The 23,545-nt window shown below is 38.3% G+C and overlaps 1 protein-coding gene across 3 annotated transcripts in view; it reads left to right on the plus strand.

Annotated features, from left to right (window-relative positions):
• The window catches only part of LOC127632196 (rho guanine nucleotide exchange factor TIAM1-like), a 92,798-nt gene that overhangs the window by 45,312 nt on the left and 23,941 nt on the right, over nt 1–23,545 (plus strand). For 2 of the 3 annotated variants that reach the window (XM_052110795.1, XM_052110796.1), the window contains 9 exons: nt 202–387; nt 3,017–3,163; nt 3,432–3,506; nt 5,190–5,360; nt 6,162–6,266; nt 8,104–8,185; nt 8,642–8,728; nt 11,804–12,016; nt 13,665–13,765. In XM_052110795.1, coding sequence (XP_051966755.1) covers nt 202–387; nt 3,017–3,163; nt 3,432–3,506; nt 5,190–5,360; nt 6,162–6,266; nt 8,104–8,185; nt 8,642–8,728; nt 11,804–12,016; nt 13,665–13,765 — 1,167 coding nt within the window. Of the gene's footprint in view, nt 1–201; nt 388–3,016; nt 3,164–3,431; nt 3,507–5,189; nt 5,361–6,161; nt 6,267–8,103; nt 8,186–8,641; nt 8,729–11,803; nt 12,017–13,664; nt 13,766–20,878; nt 20,932–23,545 lie in introns of all 3 variants that reach the window. The other variant, XM_052110797.1, reaches the window with a different exon arrangement.

Raw genomic sequence — 23,545 nt, forward strand, 5'->3', positions numbered from 1 at the left:
TTGGTTAATGTTAATTACAAAACTTTAATGTTAATTAAAGTACAGAATAATGTAAAATATTATTCATTGTTAGTTTATGATACCTAATGTGTTAACGAATGTTAATGTATAGAACCTTATTATAAAGTGTTACCAATGCTACTAACCTGATGTGAACCATTTTCTAACCTTTATCTAACTTTTTCTCTCTCTCATTCACAGATTTTCCTGTGGGAGCAAAATTTAGAACAGTTTCACATGGACCTATTCCGGTTCCGCTGTTACCTGTCCAGTCTGCAGGGTGGCGAGCTTCCCAACCCCAAGCGCTTGCTGGCTTTTGCCTCCCGTCCCACCAAACTCGCCATGGGCCGTCTGGGCATCTTCTCGGTTTCCTCGTTCCATGCTCTGGTAATTATCCCTCCATTTCCTATCAGTTATTTAATTTTTAACCACATTTCCTCTTTTTTTTTTATTGTATTTTTGGCCAATATTTATTTTTGCATAGACAGAGAGAGAAGGCAGGAAATGAAGTGTAAAGAGACAGGAAACAAGATTGGGAAATGCTGCGATGTGGATTCGATCCCATCTTGCCAATTTTAGCATCTCAGCTTAGCCTATGCACTAAGAAGAGCATAGAGAGGTCAGAAAATGATGTGTAGAGAGTGGGGGAACTGGATTGGGAATTGTTGCAAGCTCGATTCGAACCCGACTTGCTCATTTTATCATCAAAGCTTAGACTAAACACTAAGAACACTATAGAGGGTACATGAAATTATCAATGGACAGTGTGGGAAATGCATCTGGAATTGTTGCGAGCTGGATTTGAACCTTCTTTCCCATTTGTGCACCACCGCTAAATCTATTTGTCATGGTTTTGATTGGCGCTCATTTGAGCAGTTCTGCTAATGCTATGTGCTATCCGCTAGTTGTGGCTTTGATTGATTATAACTTTTTAAACATTTGCTGTGGATAAAAAGAGGTGGAACAGGATTGGAAATGGTTGTGAGCTGGATCGGAACCCGGATTGCCCATTTTAGCATCAAAACTTAGCCTATGTGCAGATAAGAGCATAGAGGGGACAGGAAACGATCAGTAGAGAGTGTGGGAAATGCAGGGCTGCAGACTGCGACTAATATGGTCGCAAATGTGACCAAAAACAATTGATTGCGACAACAAATTAAAATCTAGTCGCCATTGGTGACAGTCGTATGCAGTTTTAAAGAGTTATATCTTTAGAGCACGCACCAGGGTCTCACGCTGCTTTTCACCCGTTCTGTTCAACAACAAACCCAGCACCCGTAAAGAACTGAGGGTGTGAACTCAGGAGCTCAGGTTAGCAGTTTGTATCAGATTCACTTTCTCAGCAAATCAGCCATCAGTGTGTTCACAACTGGAGCGCAGATATTTCAAAATAGGAGTCCCATGTGTAATTTGGGCTTCTTTATAAATAAATGTCTAGCTTTATAGTTTTAGTGCTATTACAAGGTGCAAACATTCATTGATACTCAAGAAGGCAACACAGTAATATATGCATACTATACTTTATGTAAATATCTACGTATGTAGATTCTGAAGGATAGTCCTAAATAAAATAAACATTTTGAGCTCTTATATTTGTGTAAATTATGAAAGCGCTGTGAACACTGATGAGACAAAAGGAGAATGCAAACTTGCATATCTTCTCAACTATACAGTGTATATTGTTTATTAAAGCTCAGATTAATGGGTTATCAGCTGACTTCCCTTTCGTCTGATTTCTCTTGTTTCTGAAAAACAATCCAAATTGAGCAATTATATGATTTGGTGATTAAAAAAAGCCAATTGGCTGCTTAATGTTTCAGTTAAGGAGCCAATGGCTTATAAGTATTATTTTTAGTCTGGAGCTCTGAAATGGATTGGGATTATTTTGCAAGCTGTATTCAAAATTGTGTTGCCCATTTGAGCAGAACTGCTAAGGCTATTTGCTAACTGACATGTCATGGTTTTGACTGATAATAACTTTTTAAACATTTGCGTGGGAAGAGGAGGTGGAAAGGGACTGGAAATGGTTTGCAAGCTGGATTCCAACTTGTGTTGCACATTTGAGCACCACAGCTAAAGCCTTTTTCTTTCTAAAAAAATGTTTTTTATCCATATCTATATAAACATTCATTTTGAGCAGTAGCTGGAGATAACACTTCTATTACATGCATCAGTGTCACGCTATTTTTACAGAGAATGTATATGCGGTAACCTGGTTTCCTCCCACCCGTCAGTGTTGGTGTATGTGTGGATAATGGATTGTGGTGTAAAGAGAAACCACACTGGAAGGGTTGGCCATTGTATTTCCTCTTGGATGTGGGCCACAGACTTCAGCTAATCAATATCATCCCTCCTCAGATTCTCCTCCAGCTCTGGTGTTCTATGAAGGAGCTGCAGGACACTGGGATACAGATTTTATTTTTGTCTTTGCGGCTTGAATGCAGTTTTTCGGAGGTGTTATTTGGTTCTCGCGTTTTGAGAGATGGAGAGATGGAGAGAAAGAGAAAAAAATAAAGGATAAGTGTTGATCCCAAATGAAGTGCTGTTGGCCCTGTTTGCTATTCTTCAGAAATAATAGCTTGGTTCAGAAAAGTGGAGAGCTGTTTTTTTGATGGAGTCAGAGTGCTTTTCTCCATTAGGAGACAGAAATGCCACAGTGCATTCAACACAACAAGCGTGTACAGTTTTTGAATGACACCGAAAAAGCTTGCCAGAACACTTCCCTGAACTTTCAGTTCGTCCAGACCCAAGTGTCCACTGGGGGTTATTTCTGCATTTGCACATTTGCTTATATATGAATGAATATCTCTACATATTCATTTATTTGCAAGTGTGAAGTAATCAATGAGAATGAGGTCACTGTTTTCTATCCAATATCAAGGGTTGTTTTGATTGACAAGTTCATCAATGAGGTTGAGAAACCTCAAGAGTTCATTGAATCTGGTCGGTTTGATGTCTGTGACACACAGTGTGTAAAGGTTTTACCGTGTTTCATGCAGTTGTCTTGTGTCCGTAGGTGGCAGCTCGCACTGAAAGCGGCGTTCGGCGTCGGACGCAGGCGATGTCGCACTCAACCAGCAAACGTAAAAGCCGTTTCTCCTCATTGTGGGGTCTGGACACCCACTCCAAGAGAAAGAGCAAAGGATATCCCAGTATTAACCAGGTAAAGTACATATTATCTACACATGTGCACAGGTTGATAAAATAAAATGCATGCACAAGCATCATATAGGCACAAGCATACAAAAACAATTCTTACATTAAAAGGTCTGTAACAGAATCTCTTAGTTTCATGTTGGTTTATCAGGTTAGTTGTTTATAAAATAGCTGGGTCTTCTCAAGCAATTCTGTGAAAGCTGCTGTATTAATGACTGGTATTAGATTGTTGGGTATCTGTGCTGTTTAAAATTTAGATGCTCCTTTTTAAACAGGTTTTTGCAGAAGGTGAGGACACTGTGAAAAGCTCATTAGAAGGCCCTTGTGAAGGTTCTGTCAGGGAATCAATGGTACGAAACATCTATCCATGCCTCCATCTATCTATCCATCCATCAATTTATCCATTATCCATCCATCTTAACCATTTTTTCAACCATTCATCCTTCAATTTATCATTCAGCCATCCATCCATCTGAGTTCTCCATCTATCCATTAATTCATCCATCCATTCATTCATCCATCTTAACCATTTTCCATGCATCCATCTATCCATTTATCCATTTGTCTAGTTATCCATCCATCTAACAATTTTCCCATCAATTTATCAATCATCAATCCATCCATCCGTCCACCAATTCTTCATTCTTCTATCCATCCATCTAGATATCCATCCATCCATCCATCTATCCATCCATCTAGATATCCATCCATCTAACACATTTTCCATCAAGCTATCTATCAATCAATTTATTCATCACCCATCAATCTATCTATCGGTCAATTTATCAATCATCAATCCATCCATCCATCCATCCATCCATCCGTCCACCAATTCTTCTTTCTTCTATCCATCCATTTATCCATCCATTCATCAAATAATTTTGCCATCCATCTATCTTAACCATTTTCCCCATCCCTCATCTATCCATCAATTTATCCATCATTCATCCCTCTTAACAATTTTTCTATCCATCCATCTATTCATCCATCCATACATCTAGATATCTATCCATCCATCCATCCACCAATTTATCATTCTTCAATCCATCCATTTAATCCATCCAAAAATTTCCCCATCAATCTATCTATCGATCAATTTATCAATCATCAATCCATCCATCCATCCATCCACCAATTCTTCATTCTTCTATCCATCCATCCATCCATCTAGATATCCATCCATCTAACACATTTTCCATCAATTTATCTATCAATCAATTTATTCATCACCCATCAATCTATCTATCGGTAAAATTTATCAATCATCAATCCATCCATCCGTCCGTCCAACAATTCTTCTTTCTTCTATCCATCTATTTATCCATCCATTCATCAAATAATTTTGCCATCCATCTATCTTAACCATTTTCCCCATCCCTCATCTATCCATCAATTTATCCATCATTCATCCCTCTTAACAATATTTCCATCCATCCATCTATCTATCTATCTATCTATCTATCTATCTCATCCATCCATCCATCCATCCATCCATCCATCCATCCATCCATCCATCCATCCATCCATCCATCCATCCATCCATCCATCCATCCATCCATCCATCCATCCATCCATTCACCAATTTATTAGTATTCCATTCATCCATCCATCATGCATCAAATGATTTTTTTATCCATCCATCCATCTAACCATTTTTCTATCGATCCATTCATTAATTAATCTATCATCCATTCATCCAACCATTTACCATCCATCCCTCCAGCTATAAATCCATCCATTTATCTGTCCATCCATATAACAATTTTTCCACAATCCATCCATCAATTTATCCATCATCCATCCATCCATCCAGCCATCTAACCATTTTTCCATCCATCCATCAATTTATCATCCATCCATATAATAGTATGCTAGTATTCCATTCTAAACAGATTAGGTATTATGCTAGAAACCATTCTGTATGCTACACTTAAAATATTTGTGGATATCTTCAGTAGTGAAATTAATATGATTAATATGATTGGTTCATTCACAGCTGTAGCTTCTCTGTGCATTCATTTCTCACACCACAGAAAGACTCCAAGACCCCAGTGAAAGTTCTTCCAAGACCCAGCACAGATCATGACATCTGGTCCAAAGACTACCTCACTCCATCATGGGTGTGCCTGCCAAACGACCAGCCTGTGTTAGCCATCATCCAGCCGGGAGAGTCAGCTCTTGATATTCTAGAGACTATCTGCAAGGTAACGCAGAAAACACTAGAACAACATCCTCTTTATATCAGATTTAATTGCTTAACTAGTTCAAATTCATTCTAATGTCATTGTTGTTAATACTTTCATGTTTACAATGCACAAAAACATGTCGTTCCGAATGAGTTTTTCTACATTTGGTAGTGGTTTTGTAATTTCATAAATGTTTCGTTATGCTGAGGTTAGCCAATCAGCGGTTGTTTACATATCATCTTAGGACATCTTTAGGTACAGTAGCAAAAACAGCTTGTTTAATTCTATAGGTCAGAGAGAAGGCGGGAAAATGGTCATGACAAACTAAATGATGTCTGTTTTTGGTGAAAGAAACTTTGACTAATATTATAAGGGGACTTCAAGAAAAACTTTTATGCAACAAAAGTAGAGAATATTAACCCTTTAACTCATTAATATATCCTCTATAATTCCCAAACAAATCAAGCTTATTGTATGTGTAACGTATTGTATTTCGATTTTTGCCAGTTATAAGCCTGTTTTTTGCTTTTAGAAGATCACTTCATTCTTAACTGAAATGCAAATACATTTGAAGGTCTCTGCTGTCGAAATGTATAGGTTATACAAAAGGAGCCTGTTGTATTTAATTGTTTGACTCTTGCTGTAGAGCTACATAAAAACATGCTGCATTCTGTCTGATATCAGCGTTTGGGCCTTTAGTGTGTGATTTCTGTCCATCTGGCCCTCTGAAAAATAGGCACAGCCAAGTAATACGGCTTGGCAGTGCGCTTTTATCCATTAAATGTGTCTCTCCTGTCATGTCTCTCTGTCTCTCTCCAGGCTCATCAACTAGATCCCACTAAACACTATGTGCGGTTGAAGTTTCTCATTGAAAACCAAGTGCAGTTCTACATCCCTAAACCAGAGGAGGACATTTATGATCTGGTAGGTTTAGAGTTAAGCTTTTTCTACCACCCCCTGGTTAGATCCTCTTATGTTCCCATCATGCTGCTAGAACGTCACTAAATCAAAACGCTCTTTCTCTCAAATAGTAACAGTCATGATATACAGTATACAGATCCTCTTAAAGTAATATATCACATAAAAGTGAAAGTTATGCCATTATTTAATCACCCTCATATTGTTTCAGATTCATTCTTTCTTTCTTTCTTTCTTCTTCTGTGCAACCCAAAATAAGGTGTTTTGAAGATTGTTCATGCTGCTCTTTTCCATACAATGAAAGCATGTAATGAGCAGTGACTATCAAGCACCAAAAAGGACAAAAAGTACCATAAAATTAGTCAATGCAACTATATAAGTAGTCAATGTAAAACTGAATCAAAAACTCAAAACTGAAAATTCTGTAATTATTGACTTATTTTCTAAACCTGCATTATTTTCATTCTTTGATGGAAAACAAAAAGAGATGTTTTGAAGAATATCCCAGACAATCTTTTTCCATTCAATGAAAGTAAATGGGGATGTTTCAGCCCTCTACATAGCGCAAAATTTGGTCATATATGCAAGTGATTTACTCGCTATGTAACTAAACTATGTATTTTATTACCCACTGGTGAGTAAATATTCTGATTTTACTTGCCAGAGAATGAGTTATGTATTTTGTTTTGCTTAATAAGGTGCTGGCGATAAAGAAGCTGGATTCAGCCAAATTCTTTACTGCGTGTTTGTCTCGTGAGTCTCGTGAAGGAAATGTCCATTTGGCTGCAGTGGGTCCGGATCTGTCGTGATCGCGCTGTCACCCTCATTTTAGTTCAGCCGTGTATATATATATACATATTACACAAGTACGTTTTCAAGCAATTGTTTACAGACAGATTGTTTCACTTTTAATTGACTATATCACAATTCCAGTGGGTCAGGAGTTTAGATACACGAAGTAAACTTAGCCTTTAAGCAGCTTGGAAAATTCCTGAAAATTATGTCAAGCCTTTAGGCAATTAGCCAAGTAGCTTCTGATATGAGGTGTGCTGAATTGAAGGTGTACCTGCGGATGTATTTTAAGGCCTACCATCAAACTCAGTGCCTCTTTGCTTGACGTCATGGGAACATTAAAAGAAATCCGCCAAGACTTCAGAAAACAAATTGTGGACCGCCACAAGTCTGGTTCATCATTGGGAGCAATTTCCAAACACCTGAAGGTACCACTTTCATCTGTACAAACAAAAGTACGCAAGTATAAACACCATGGGATGACGCAGGCATCATACCGCTCAGGAAGGAGACGCATTCTGTCTCCTAGAGAAATGTAATTTGGTGCAAAAAGTGCAAATTAATCCCTGAACAACAGCAATATGACCTTGTGAAGATGCTGGAGGAAACAGGTAGACAAGTATCTAGATCCACAGTAAAACGAGTCCTATATCGACATAACCTGAAAGACTGCTCCGCAAGGATGAAGCCACTGTCCAAAACTGCCACAGTAAAGCCAGACTACAGTTTGGAAGTGCACATGGGGACAAAGATCTTACTTTTTGGAGAAAGGTCCTCTGGTCAAATTTTTATATATTTTTTTGTCTTGTTTTAAGCACTAAGTTCACAGAATTTTGTCCGATTTCTATGAAAACAGGACTTTATTTCTTAAGCCATTTTGCTGGTCAAGTAATTTCATCTTGTTTTAAGAACGTTTAGATATTTTTGCTGTCAAACATGACAAAAATACTAATGAAGAAAAGCATTTTTGCAGTGTGTGTCTATGTGTGTCTCTGTTGTTTATACTTATAGAATAACGTATAGAATAAATATCTCATGCTCTCCTCCACAGCTGTATAAGGAGATCGAGCTGTGCTGTAAGATCAGGAAGGTCGTACAGTTTGAACGTGATGAATCCTGCATGATCGGCTATGGTGAGAGCCAGAAAACCTTTATTTTCATCAAACCATCTCTGTTTTAAATCTGATGTACTGATATTCAATGTGCAATTCAATGTATGTTTTTAAAGTCCTAAAACAGTGTCTGCACACCTCAGCTACTCTTAAAAATGGATGCATTTCAATTTATACAACAAAATGCTGCTTTAACTTTTCTGTGCCATTTTTGCAATGGCTCTTATATGAACTGGTTTCAAGTACATTTTTAGTGGATGCATGAAGGTGTCCTAGACAAAATAACTATAGGTATAGTTCATCACATTAAATATGGACATGTCCACTAACGTTTGGCAACCAGAAAGTGTCCAAATACTTGTCTTCGTTTTCAAGTGGATATCTGTTGTTTTACCATTTAACACAAAAACTGGTTTTGCTTGAAAAGTGTGCTCGTGCAATCATTGTTTAATATAAATGTCTGTTTCTCTCTTTCAGGTTTCTCCATCTCAGTGGTTGAGGAGGACAGCATACAGCAGCTCTATATCACTGATGTCAGAGCTGGTGGATTAGCATTTGCTAAAGGTTCATTAGCTCTTTTCCCTCCTAATTATGCACTTTATTTTCTTGTCATCCCTGTCTCACAGTTTGTCCATCTCTTTCTGTAATCTGTTTAAGCTGTAAGTTAATGCTGTGATATCTGAGCTGTGCTCCTGATGTTATGTAACAGTTTCAGCTCTGTGATGTTCACAAGACTAAAAAATGATTCTCAACCCTCTGAACTATGAACAACGACAAAAGAAGGAATCAGAGCGACGATTATAGTCCGATTTAGTCAAGTGTCATACTGCAAGTATGCCTGCATTTGGAATGTGATATATTAAAGGGGACATGTGACAGAAAAGTTTTTTGACGAGATCAATGTACTGTAGTATGTAGACATAATGTTCACAATGCAAAACATTGTTAATTCACAACAGAGGTAGACATATATATTGGTTTTACCAAATAATCAGTGCCAATATTTGCTTTTTGGAGCTATCGACAAAATATCGTTTAAAAATAATTTTATTCCTCTGTGTTTTTTGTTCTACAGTTACAACATTTTTATTTTAGTTTTTTGCTGTATCTAAATCTTTCATCATTGACAATATTCATCTATATTTTTATCCTCACTTTTAATATTAATATATTAATTAATATTTGATATACACAAATTAATATTTATTTATTTTGATTCAATAAATCAAGTGTTCTAAATTTAAGTGAAGCATACAAAGTAAAATGTGACTATATGTAAACGGGCCCCATAAGCACATATATTGTGTCTCTAACTTTTTATCTTGCACATAATAATAAAAAAATATAAAACCTAATCTGGTGATATATATATATATATATATATATATATATATTATTTGATAAAAAAAAATTACATTTTATATATATATATATATATATATATATATATATATATATATATATATATATAAAATGTAATTTTTTTTTTATCAAATTAATTACATAATGTCCTGATTAATTACTCGCATATACAAATATTTATGGAGAAAGCCCTCATATAACAATAATTCAATATATAATGATGAAATAATTATATATAGTTATCTTTAAATATTAAATATTTTTTATATTATATTAAAATGCATTACATTCTTGTGGCAGAAGAGTTAATCATTGATAAGGCCAATCAAAAAGCGGCTTTAGAATACAATGTATTGTTTATTACCATATTATTGATCATAAGTCAATCATTGACACACAGTTCACAGCAATCCATTTCACAAGTGAATTTGTCAATCAGTTGGAGATTTATTATGAGGGCTTGTTTAAGGACCGTCAATTTACACCTACGTCAGACGTGCTTGTGTAGCGTCTCGGGTGTGTTGCGTCATAAACATAAATGTTTAGGTCACTGTGTCAAGTTAAATATAGTTTAATACTCAATCTTTAAACACATCTTGAGATCTCTTAGTTTGGATTTTCACTAAGTGTTTTGAACGCAAGAATGTAACGCATGTTTGTGTTGTGCTGCTGCTGAAGGGTTGTTAATGTTTTCTTCACTGTATAAACTGCGTGTTGCTCATACAGCTGAAGTTTCACTTACTGCCCTCTGGAGTAAACAGGTGGTACTACAAGCTTGCATTTCTCAAGAATCTTCCTTATTACGTTCCGGGGGCATTGCGATTAATTGCGTTCATTTTTTTAACACGTTATTATTAATAAAATGAATTGCACTGAATTAACATATATATATATATATATATATATATATATATATATATATATATATATATATATATATATATATATATGCTATTATTAGACCTTATTCACGCTAGCACCATCACATTTTTAATGGGAATGACAACAAGGCTGTGAGGGATAGACCTACAGTATCTTCAATGGGCTGTAGTGCAGTTGTAGTGTATTGTTCCACAGACAAAACATTGATAAAATATTAACTATACAAAGAACTCAAGACAACATGAGTTGTGGAAAATCAGATGTGATCTAGGAGCTTTATACAGATAAAAATCAAAGATGGCGCTAGTGTGAATAAGGTCTAATAATTAAGCATAGAGCATTGTAATGAAGCCAAGTCTTTGTCATTTCAAAATAAGAGTCCTGAAATAAGTATGTGTATTCCAGACATGGTTATTGATTAATATCCTGTTTTATGCACCAAATCTTTGTTTTTATGGTTATTAGAGGTATTAGTGGTTGCTCAGTAAATTGCATCTGGGATTTTATTCATTTTGGACTCTTATAGCATCTATGTCTGCGCCAGTCATATTAAGGAAAGGATTAATATTAAATATTCTATAAATTGATTTTTAAAAAGTATCGTCCGATTAAACCATTATCTGACATTTCCACCACCTTAGTTATCAGTATCGACAAAATCCACTATCGGTCAACCACTAATTCACAAATCGTCATGGAGATTGTGTCATAGCAAGATCACACAACAAATTACTGCCCATATTTACATATGAACACCTATCAATTTCATATTAAAGTTTTAAAGGTACATGACATTTAAAAAAAATAAAAAATAAATAAATGCTAATGTACAAGATTACCTTTTTATATTACCATCAACACTGGTTATTGCTTATTTTTGGTTTTTGCCGATATCTCAATAAATGTGTTGAATAAGATATCTGTCTCACCACGCAACATCTGTGATCAGTTCTGTAGGATCAGATATGATGTTGATATTTCACTTCATTCTGGAAACTGGGATAAAAACCCACTAGCTGGAGGAAAAAGCAAAGCAAAAAGGAAAACCTAGAAACTCTTTTTTTACCAATGTCATGATCAGTGTAACCAGAACTGATTTCTTCAGCTAAAAGACACAAGGTTAGAGTCATGTCATAGAGGTTAGCATGCATGCTAACCATTGTGCTTATGTGTGGGCCACATGTTTGAATCTTGCCTGCATCAAATTCCCACCCCATCACCTTCATTTTTCTATCCTCTCGCTAGTGCCTCTAAACACAACTTATTTGACATATCTTGTTATTAACTGTGCACAAGCTCAGTCCATTTTATTTAATCCATTTTTAAGATCTAAAGAAATATTTATGATTAAAATATTACAGTATTTAATGTACAATATTATTGGACTGGTCGCAGGTCTGAACGCTGGAGATGAGATTCTACAGTTAAACGGGAAGGAGGCACGCACGCTAACCTTTGCTGACATGAAGGTGGCGTTCGCTCAGGTCTCCTTGTCATTCACGGTGAACACTCTGCCCCCTGTTGACCGCCGACAGCTCTGCTTCCTGCCTCCGAGACGCTCTGATGCCGTGGACAATCTCTACACGGACATCTTCTCTCAGAGTCATGGTGAGATAGTGATCTGACTCTCCGTCTAGATGCAAAAATGCTTCAAGGATGTATGGCTAATCAATATTCATGTGTGTTGATTCTGTATGCGGTTATAAATGATTAATTATGGCGAGCGGTGTGGCATAGTAGTTAAATATAATTGGTCTGGTAGCTGAAAGGTTGCAGGTTTGAACCCCACAAGGAGCATTACACGAACTATCACAATTTTGTCTTTGAGCAAGTCACTTTACCTTGGATCACTCATTTAATTTGCATTGTATTGTATGTTGCTTTGTATAAAATTGTCTGCTAAATGAGAATTTAAGTACAAATTTGACTATTTTTGTGCATTTGCTGACTCTTACAGTGGTTTTAACAAATTATGGCCATATTAGTGACTCCTTAGGATGAATCACTTATGCTGTATTCCTCATTTGTATGTTGCTTTGAATAAAAGCGTCTGCTCAATTAATAAATATAAATGTAAAATGTAGGGGTCGACCGATATGGGTTTTTCAATGGCCAAATCTGATATCGGGAGAGCAGGATGGCCATTATAAATGACGATAAACATAATACACAACAGCAAATCAGATTTTCACAAAACTTCTGAAGTGAAGCAAACACTTATTTTATACAATATTTACTCAAATTTGCATTTGGTAAATCTTGAAAACAGACATTGTTGACCATCCATTGACAGATCTATTGGTCAATTTTAAAACTGACAACACTTCTGTTTATCGGTCAAACGAAAAGTGTTATCGGCGAATGCAGATAATTGCAAAACGGCCAAATATCGGCTAATTAATCGGCCTGGCAAAATGTAAATGTACATATCCACACTGAAACTTCAGTTTCAATGTCATCATTTTCCAAAATATGCTGTAATGGAGAGCTTTTTCAAAAAGCATTGTTTGCGTTGGAGGAAATCAAGAGGACTCGCAGACTTGAGTGATATTTTAAGATTACATTTATTTGATGGATAAAAAACAGAAAGGTAATGTCTCTCTTTGGCGTAGGCCCCGTCTGGCGGTCCAAAGAAGTTGTACTCGGAAACGTCATATCCTGCCGGAGATAGGAGGCAGGGTCGAGGAGCCTACCCCCGTGCAGGACGGGACTCAACTGGTGGTGGTGGGGTGGTGGAGGTTGCCTTGTTGGCACACTGGAACAGCAATGTGATAGATTGTGAGCAGACTTGTACATTTACATTTATGCATTTGGCAGATGCTTTTATCCAAAGCGACTTACAGAGCACTTATTACAGGGACAATCCCCCCGGAGCAACCTGGAGTTAAATGCCTTGCTCAAGGACACAATGGTGGTGGCTGTGGGGATCGAACCAACAACCTTCTGATTACCAAATTATCTGATTACTTATAAAGCAATGACTTACATGTGATTTTCTTGGAGTTACCCCGCTAATGGTGTGATGATGTACAGCTGCTAGTCTTCCCGCTAGAACTACGCTGCGCTTACATTTCCAGTGTGGATTAAATCAATGTGTTTTCAATCAAGAGCGTATTAGAGAGTCCTAACATATTTTATCAGCCAAAAGTTAATCCGTCCACATCATGATGTTCATTGCAGTTGGCTTTAGATCCTGTGTGATGGATTTTGACACCCTCATGTCACTATAATCATTCTGATAATTGTCTGTCTGCAGAGGAGATTCTTGATGATGGTGTTGGTCTTATCATGGAGTCTTCAGGAGACAGTTTAGATGACAACTTGGAGCTCTTCACTGAGTTTGACGACTATGGAAAGGTAAAGAGATCTGCTTATGTAATCACAGTTTCTGTTTCAAGATATCTTTTCTGTGCAACTCTATATGTAATGCCTATAATGATGGGACAGTTCTCTCTGCTGTGCGTGGGTTTTTTCACACTCATCAAATCTAGAACTGTGTTCCCTCAAAGCTCTGAACTCTGAGAGAGAAGAATCACACTGCTGCTCAGCTTCACCATCTGTCATCTGTTCTGTTTTTAAACGGAGGGCCAATTAGAGTCTAATCAGTTTATTTGATCTATCTATCTATGCTAATGAACTCTCTGCAGTGTATGCGTGTATTGGCAGGCGGTTTGGGGGTGGGAGGTTTGAGATAATTAGTTTGTGTTAAGGTGGATGTCAATAAAACAAAGGTTTTTCGTTTGCATTGTAATTGCTTTATTATAGGGACATAATTAAGAATGTGCAGGAGGCAGTCACAGCGTTTCATTGGTAAGGACATGTTGAGATGATGGAACCAATCAACTCTTCCATATTTTCACACGGAAACTATTTTTGGAAACCCGTTTCCAGTGTTCACTATCAAACACTGCATCTTGTATCTGTATGTTGACCTAATCTCTTTTGCTTGCCCAATTCAGACCAAATATAATTAGAGTTAATGTTCTAAGTGTGTTGGTTCTGGATCTAAAAGGGGGTTGAATGGCTGTCAGGCCCGTGCAGAGTGATGAATTGTGGGTCAGCAGTGATACAGCAGGGCTTGCTAAGAGATTGGCGAAGATTACTTTTGGCATGCACTGACATGTGTCTGTCTCGCTGCATAGCACCCTCTCTCCAGCCATTATTAAAGGCGAGAAAATGTCATAGAAGTCAGGCGGAGAAATCACTAATCAACTTTAGGGGAAAAAAAATCACACACAATGTACTGTTGAATTTCCTCCTTAGCGACCTGATGGATGGATGGATGGATGGATGGGTGGGAGGTTGGATGGATGTGTGGGTGGGAGGGAGGGTGTGTGTGGGTGGGAGGGAGGGTGGATGGGTGGGTGTATGTGTTTGGATAGATGGATGGATGGATGTGTGGGTGGAGGGCTGGATGGATGGATGGATGGATGGATGGATGGATGGATGGATGGATGGATGGATGGGTGGGAGGGAGGGAGGGAGGGTGGGTGGAAGTGTGGGTGGATGGATGGGTGGAAGTGTGGGTGGGAGGGTAGGTGGATGGCTGGATGGATGGGTGGATGGATGGGTGGATGGATAGGTGGATGGATGGGTGGATGGATAGGTGGATGTGTGGGTGGGTGGATGGTATGATGGATGAATGGATGGGTGGGTGGATGGTATTATGGATGGATGAATGGATGGGTGGGTGGATGGTATTATGGATGGATGGATGAATGGATGGGTGGGTGGATGGTATTATGGATGAATGGATGGGTGGGTGTATGTGTTTGGATAGATGGATGGATGGATGTGTGGGTGGAGGGCTGGATGGATGGATGGATGGATGGATGGATGGATGGATGGATGGATGGGTGGGTGGGTGGATGAATGGATGGGTGTGAGGGAGGGAGGGTGGGTGGATGGATGGAGTGGATGGATGGATGGATGGATGGATGGTGGATGGATGGATGGATGGGTGGATGGGTGGGAGGGAGGGTGGATGGGTGGGGTGGATGGATGGGTGGAGGTGGATGGATGGTGGATGGATGGGTGGATGGATGGGTGGATGGATGGGTGGATGGATAGGTGGATGGATGGATGGATGGGTGGATGGATGGTATGGATGGATGAATGGATGGGTGGATGGATTATGGATGGATGATGATGGGTGGGTGGATGGTATGATGGATGAATGGATGGGTGGGTGGATGGTATTATGGATGGATGGATGGATGGATGGATGGATGGATGGTGGATGGGTGGATGAATGGATGGATGGAGGAGGGAGGGTGGATGGATGGATGGGTGGATGGATGGTGGATGGATAGTGGATGGATGGATGGATGGGTGGATGGATAGGTGGATGTGGTGGGTGGATGGTATGATGGATGAATGGATGGGTGGATGGATAGGATGGATGAATGGATGGGTGGATGGTATTATGGATGAATGGATGGGTGGGTGGATGGTATTATGGATGGATGGATGAATGGATGGGTGGGTGGATGGTATTATGGATGAATGGATGGGTGGGTGGATGGTATTAAGGATGGATGAATGGATGGGTGGGTGGATGGTATATGGATGAATGGATGGGTGGGTGGATGGTATTATGGATGAATGGATGGGTGGGTGGATGGTATGATGGATGAATGGATGGGTGGGTGGATGGTATTGATGGATGAATGGATGGGTGGGTGGATGGTATGATGGATGGATAGAATTTATTTAGAATTTAAATTTGTATAGTTGGTGTTTGAATAGTCTTGGCCCGTTTAAACATTCCATTAATGTAAGTCTGTGGGAGTTTTGGAATATTTGATCGCCCGCTACAGGAAAACTGTAACTCCAATCAGTTCAAAAAGATACAGCAATCTAAGTCATAACATTCTGAAGGTCTGTGCCAATATTGGAGGCTGTAAATTGAAAGCTGTAGGAGGATTTACAGTTGTTAATAATGGTCTTGATTTAGGGATTCTGTTGTGATGTTCTGTTGATTTGACGTTGTTTTGTTAGAAAAAGAATATGTTGGTTTCATAGTTTTTGACTACTGAGTTGTTTGGCACAGTTATTAGTGAAGGCTTAATAGGAAATTCATTCAAATTACTAGTAATTTTCACATTAGATATTGGTATCTATCTGTCTATCTATCTGTCTCTCTCTCTCTCTCTCTCTGTATGTGTATATATATATACTGAGTTACAATAGGGTTTTATATGAATACCATTGGTAGTGTTTTATAAGCTTAAATTCCACCCAATAATGCAAAAGGTAAATGCAGATTCTGAATGCATTAAGAGGGTTAAGTAAACATTTTTACTTTGTGAGTACAGTCGTGAACATCTTTTCTGTTTGTGCTCTTGGTGGAACATTATCAGTGCTTACTCCAATATCTAGTGTGAAATTATTCTGTAAAAGAGCCACAGAATGATTCTGAGCGCACAGATCATTCGCTACTGTCAGAGAAAAGTTTTCTGTCAGATTTGTGCTTCAGTATGCTTCCTGATCTCCACATTAACAGACTGGTGGTTCATTCAGCTTACGGTGTGTGATTATGTTCTATCAGGAGATGTCTTTGACGCTGAAAGTGTTCTGTAGAAGATTTGGCAAGTGAAGTCGCTCATCGCTGGTTTTGTTTTTCGAGAATCTCACTATTAAATATCTGCAATTAAAAGAATGTTCCAGGTTCAATACAAGTTTGGCTCAATCGACAACATTTGGGGAATAATGACAATTACCGCAAACATTTGTTTAGACTCATCCCTCCTTTTCTAAAAAAAAAAAAAAAAAAAAAGCGAGGTTCCTGTGTGGCACTTACAATGGAAGTGAAAGGGGGCCAATTTTTTAACATTAAAATACTCACGGTTTCAAAAGTATAGACACAAGACATAAACAATATGCATGTAAACATGATTTTAGTGCGATAAAATCACTTACTAACCATTTCTGTGTAAAGTTATTTCCAATTTTACAACTTCGCTGCCATGGCGATATAATGTCAACAAAACCTAAAATGATTATAAAGATGTTCTTTTAAACAACTTTCCAGCTCAAATAATACTTGCATGAAATTTACATTGACTTCCATTGTAAGTGCCTCACTGGAACCACGATTGTTGCTTTTTTTTTTTTTTTTTTTTTTTAAGAAAATGTCAAAACAAATTGACATTATGCTACAAATGCTGTCAATTGAGCTTAACTTGTATTTAACACGAAATATTCCTTTAATTCAGCCTGAACTGCTAAATGTGCTTTTTGAACTTTGCTGGTGAAGCTAACTGAAAAGACTATCTTTAAATGTGTTATTATTTTGAGAATAAATGTGTTTCTTATAAACAAACCAAATTAATTCTGATAAAACTAAAACTACACTAAACTTAAACTAAAATGAAATTGAAAATAAAATATGAAACAAAATAAAAGTAACACCTAGCAAAACTCTCAAAGCTATAAAATCCCTGTAGTGAATCTGTGGTGTGTTAAGTAGGTTTCTTGTAATGGCTTGTAACTTGTGTTTATGAACCTCATGATCTGACAGCGCATTTCACTGTGTGCATGCTCCTTTAAGTCCTAGTGCATTTATTCTGTTTATTTTCACCCTGCTGTCTCTCGCTCTCTCTCTCTCTCTCTCTCTCTCTCTCTCTCTCTCTCTCCACACGGCTCTTCAAATGATCAATCTTCATGTAAGAGACTCACTCTAGTCCTGTATTATAAATATAATGGAGTCACAGAAGTGCAGTTCTTGGACTTGTGCATCTGAATTCAGAACGCATGGCTGCTGTTTTCTCTGCTGGTCTTCAGGACGATTCAGTTTCTCGGTGTGAGAAAAGCCTGTCTCTTTATGTCATGTTGGTCACATGACAAGGGCTGGCGAAATATGAAATATTCACAATATATTTGTGATGATTCTGCTGAGAATTTCCCAATGACTTTAATGTGCTTTTTATCTGGCCATTAAGTTTTTCTCAAGACCATGCCATTAGACTACTTGGTTTTTTAGAGCCGAGAGTTGATACAGATTTTCAGATTTGATTAAATTCCGATTTCGAAATGAGTCAATATGCTAAAATGAGCTGGTGTGTTATGCAGAACGGACCACAAAATGATATGCAGAAAAGGACAGAGATACCCCCCCTTGTAAAATCCCGGGCCAATTTCTTTTCCCAGTCCATCCCTGGTCACAAATCAGTTGTAGTGCACATGCATCGAGCGTTCCTATCTGTACGCGGTCAGAAAAGTAGTCATAAAGGCAACGCGGTTCATCAGGTGCGAGGTGATCCGGAACATGCAAAAACAAATTACACCTGGGCCTTTAGAAATGCTTCATGTTTCTTGAATTTGAGCTGTTTTAGTGAATTTTATCGTGATTAAAAAATGTTGATCTACTGACAGCCCTAATTAAAAAATAAAAACCTTTATAAAACATTCTTTGTGCACGCAATTATGCTTGCAATTTGATTTTAAGCTTCCACAAATCTTACTCTACACATGCAAATATTTTAGGCACAAAAATACCTTCATAGAAGATTGGAATTAATAGGCAAGGTGGCTCAGTGGTTAGCACTGTTGCCTCACAGCAAGAAGGCCCTGGGTTCGAGTGCCAGATCAGATATATATATATATATATGCGGACTATCACGAAGCGGACACTGCACCTACGTGGGACAAACGCTAGGAAAGAGAGAGAGAGAGAGAGAGAAGATTGCAATTAATCAGAAAATCTATATTTTTACCCAGACTGGGGATGCACTATCGTGCAGCTGTCACAGATGTGCGTTGTAGCAAACGTCTGTGAAGCACAAGCATGCACATTCAAACCACCACTGCACTTGCAGTCCGGCTGCCGGCACAAATAATACTCCATGTATACAGAGATTAGGGTTTATATTGTGTGTTGTTTAATATTCATTACATGCAGTTTATTGCCTCATGTTTTAATGCATTATTACGGCTGTTAGAAGTTCATTATTCTCTCTCTGTTAGCGAGTCATTAGGATTACCATAAACACCTATATAAATGGGCACCATAATTTATGCAAGTGCATTATTATTTATTTATCATTTAAATCAGCATACATCTGTAATATAGGTGCATTTATGGTTCATGTTACTTCTGTCAAACCTTAAATAGCAGCCCAAAAAGCTTTTTAATGACACCTATTTTAAAATGAGACCCTTTTAATGAGCTAGAAAGCAGTTCCAGGTTGAAGGATGAAAAATTAAAACCTTTTTTGTTATCGGTATTGGTATCGGCCACAATGAGCTGTGAGTTATCGGTATCGACCCAGATATTCCATATCGGCGCATCCCTATCTCTGACCTATGTGTTTTAATAGCGTCCCTTCTGTAGCGAAAACAGCGGTAAACCTGTCCTGTCCTGACCTGACGTGTTGCCACATAAGTGTTTTGTCTGACTAGTCTGCAGGGGCGGGGCTAGGGGCTAGCCATGGACCGAAGCCTGGCCACCCTGCTCGCAATTGACCTTTTGGTCATTTTTTGTCTTTGGCACAATTAAGTTAGTCTTTCTACACCAACAACAATCCTGTCCCATTATCCGTTGCTTGTCGCGGTCACGATTAGTTAGGACAAGAAATATTTTAGACATTTGGATACATGTTAAGGGGCGTTCACAAATACATAAATTAAATCGCTGTACTGTTGGATGTTAGCGGGTGTTCCTGCTGGAATGCCGTATCCGATTGTTTCAGGAAACGGATCACTATCTGCACCACATTGGTGATCGGCGCATCGCATTGCATTGCTGATCGTTTGCATAAAGTTGAACTCTGTTGACTTGCTGCACTACCAATGGCTGCTGTCGTATGTTGCTGGAAATCGGCAACTCTCATTAAAAATGTACAACTTCAAGTCCCTATGGAGGTGATATGTTTGATTCATGTCCATGAATAAGTTGATAGATTCACACAAAATCTTAAATCTCTCTTTCTTTCTCTCATTTTCTCCACAATTATGTTCTTCTGCAGTGTAACTCGCTCAACCCATCCTGAACTACAGCAACAACCTTGAAAAGGAGATTTCTCTCTCTCTCTCTCTCTCTCTCTCTCTCTCTCTCCTCTCAATTTCATCCTTGATTGTCTGTATGTGTGTGTTGAGTATCATAACTCAACTTATCATTGAGCTGCAGTTTTGCTTAGCGTGCCAGAGAGAGAGAGATAGAGTGAAAAAAAAGAAAAGATAAATGAGATTGCATCGCAGCAGACCTGGAGGGTGAATAACGGAGAGAGAGGAGGTGGGCGAACGAGAGAGAGAGTGAGCGGCGACTGCTTCCAGCACCCTATCTCTCTCTTTCTCTCTCTTCTCGCTCTGTCGTTTGTTCTGTGTGTCATAAGCGGAGAGATGTTTGGTGCTGCAGTGGAGAATCAGTAAGCTGTTTCCTGTAACTGATCCAGCGTCAGTGGCGGGGTTGCGTGTTTCTCTCTCGGGCTGTTTGTTCTGATCCAGAGTCAGTCATGTCTGTGCTCAAACGCAACAGACACAGCAAACGCTCATCTGACTCCATCTATGACCTGCTACACCTGGTGAGAACAGCTTCCTTTCTGTCATTTTTCACCCATCTCTCTCTTTGATTGGTCAGTTTAGTCTTTCTTGTCCTGAGCTGGTTTCTCAAGCTGGAGTCATCAGAAAGGGCATCACCTGTCTTTTATGGATTATTGCAGTCAGAGCTTCTTGTTTTGGGGTTCACTAAGAAAAAGAAAATATGTACTATGATGTAATGTTTTGGACATTGATATGGTACTCTAGTAATGCCATGTTTTTTGAACATGTACCACCATCGTAGTACCTTGATATGCCATGGAGTTACCATGTGCCAACATCCCCCGACTATGGTACAACCACAAGATTTTCTGTATGGGATTAATTGTTGTTTTTTTGTTTACTTATTTCTGTTGTTTATTTTGGTTTCCTTAGCAAAAATAAATAAAAAATCAGCATGTTTTGTGTTTTTATGACATCATAGTAACATCATGATTTTTGGACATGTACCATATGTAATATAATGGGGTTCCTATGGAGTACCATGTAAATACCATGGTACATGAATACAGGATTCATCATATATTAAAGTACCATGGTGTTACCACCCCTGTGTGTGTCTGCAATCATGTTTGTACTTCATGGAGGGAAGTCTATTGGAAGTTCAGATTTCCTGCAGCGTTTGTGTGCTTGCAGGTGTGCAGTATGGTATCTGGTTCATCACAGCATGCATCCATTATACTTGTAACAAATGCAATAAAAAGATTCATAATTTCATGTAAGCACACAAAATCTTGTGCAATCAGGACCCTGTTTTGACAATATATACTAATATTGGAATATGAGCAACCTTATCAGCAACGACTATTACATTTCAAGAGGAACTTGATTTTGTTTCTTACCTGTGTAGAAGTGTTGTAGGTGGTTGCCAGGGCATTTTATTGTGGTTTCTAAGGTGTTCTGAATGTTTATAGCACATTGTTGCTGTTATGGGTTGTTTTCAGGGTGATGCTCGCCAGTTGCTACTCCAAAGAGTAATTTACTTTTGACTAGCATAACTTTGCATTTGCTAAGGTTGTAAGTGATTTTTAGTACATTGCTATCTGGTTGCTACCTGGGTGTTGTGGGAGGTTTCCAAGGTGTTTGCTGTTGCTAAGGTGTTTTGAATGTTTTTAGCACATTGCTATCCATTCAAGAGGGTGTTGTGGGGGGTGCTAGCCAGTTGCTAGTCAAAAGAGTAACTTACTATTGACTAGCGTTACTTTACGATTTGCTAAGATTCTACATTTTTAGCACATTGCTATCTGGTTGCTACCTGATGGTTTCCAAGGTGTTTCTTTAATGTTGCTAAGGTGTTTTGAATGTTTTTAGCACATTGCTATCCGTTCAAGAGGGTGTTGTGGGGGGTGCTAGCCAGTTGCTAGTCAAAAAAGTAACTTAATTTTGACTAGCGTTACTTTGCGATTGCTAAGATTCTACATTTTTAGCACATTGCTATCTGGTTGCTACCTGATGGTTTTCAAGGTGTATCTTTAATGTTGCTAAGGTGTTCTGAATGATTTTAGCACATTGCTGTCAAGTTACTATGGGGTTTTAGGTGGTTGTCAGGGAGTTTTTTGTTGTTGCCAAGGTGTTCTGAAAGTTTTAAACACATTGCTATCATGTTGCTAGCCCTTAATAAAATCAAGAGTTCTGGCAAACCCCTGTGGCAAACTTGCTGAAAACGTCTGGCAATAATTTGTGGCAAATCGCAAGCTTTTTTGCATGTGAAAATAATGAGTGGCAAATTTGCAGCAAGGTTACCAGAACTCCACAAACTTACCACAAATTTGCCACTGATTAATTTCACATGCGAATGAGCTTTGCAGCAATCTTGTGGCAAATTGTCCATTGTTGCCAAAGGTTTGCTGCAGGTTCACCACTATGGGCTGAAGAGCTGCAAACTTCTGGCAAACATTTGTGTCAAAAGAAAGGGTCATTTGCATTTGAAAATTATGAGTGTCAAATTTGTTGCAAGTTTGCCGGAACTCCAGATTTAGTAAGGGCAGGTGTTATGAGTGGTTGCCAGCATTTTGCTTTGGTTGCTACAGTGTTCTGAATGAGTTTTAGCACAATGCTATTCAGTTCCTAGGGTGTTGTGGGTGGTTGTCAGGGCATTGCTATGCAGTTGCAAAAAATGTTTTTTAGGACCTTGGTATCTGGTTGCTAGGGTGTTGTGGGTGGTTGCCTGCACATTGCTTTATGGTTGCTAAAGTGTTCTTACACTGATAGCACATGTACATCACCTAGACGTCTATTTGATTTGTGTGTTTACATCTGGAAGATTTATTTTTTAGGCTGTTTGCTCCTCTGCAATACGTCTATTGAAAGATGTGTCCTCTCAGATGTTAATAAGACATTTTATAGATGTCTTTGAGACGTTATGATTAAGAATGTTTGTAAATCTGATCTTTTTAAGATGTTTAGCAGATGTTAATTAGAATGTGATGCTTTCCAGATGAAAAGATGTAAAACAGACATTTCGGAGACGTACGTGTGCTATCTAGGTAATTTTAGCACATTGTGATCCTGTTACTAGGGTGTTTTGGGTGGTTACTAGGGTGGTGCTAGCCAGTTGCTAGTCAAAAGAGTAACTTAATTTTTACTGGCATTTTTTTG

The sequence above is a fragment of the Xyrauchen texanus genome, chromosome 38, assembly GCF_025860055.1.
Source record: "Xyrauchen texanus isolate HMW12.3.18 chromosome 38, RBS_HiC_50CHRs, whole genome shotgun sequence".
NCBI classification, from domain to species: Eukaryota; Metazoa; Chordata; class Actinopteri; order Cypriniformes; family Catostomidae; genus Xyrauchen; species Xyrauchen texanus.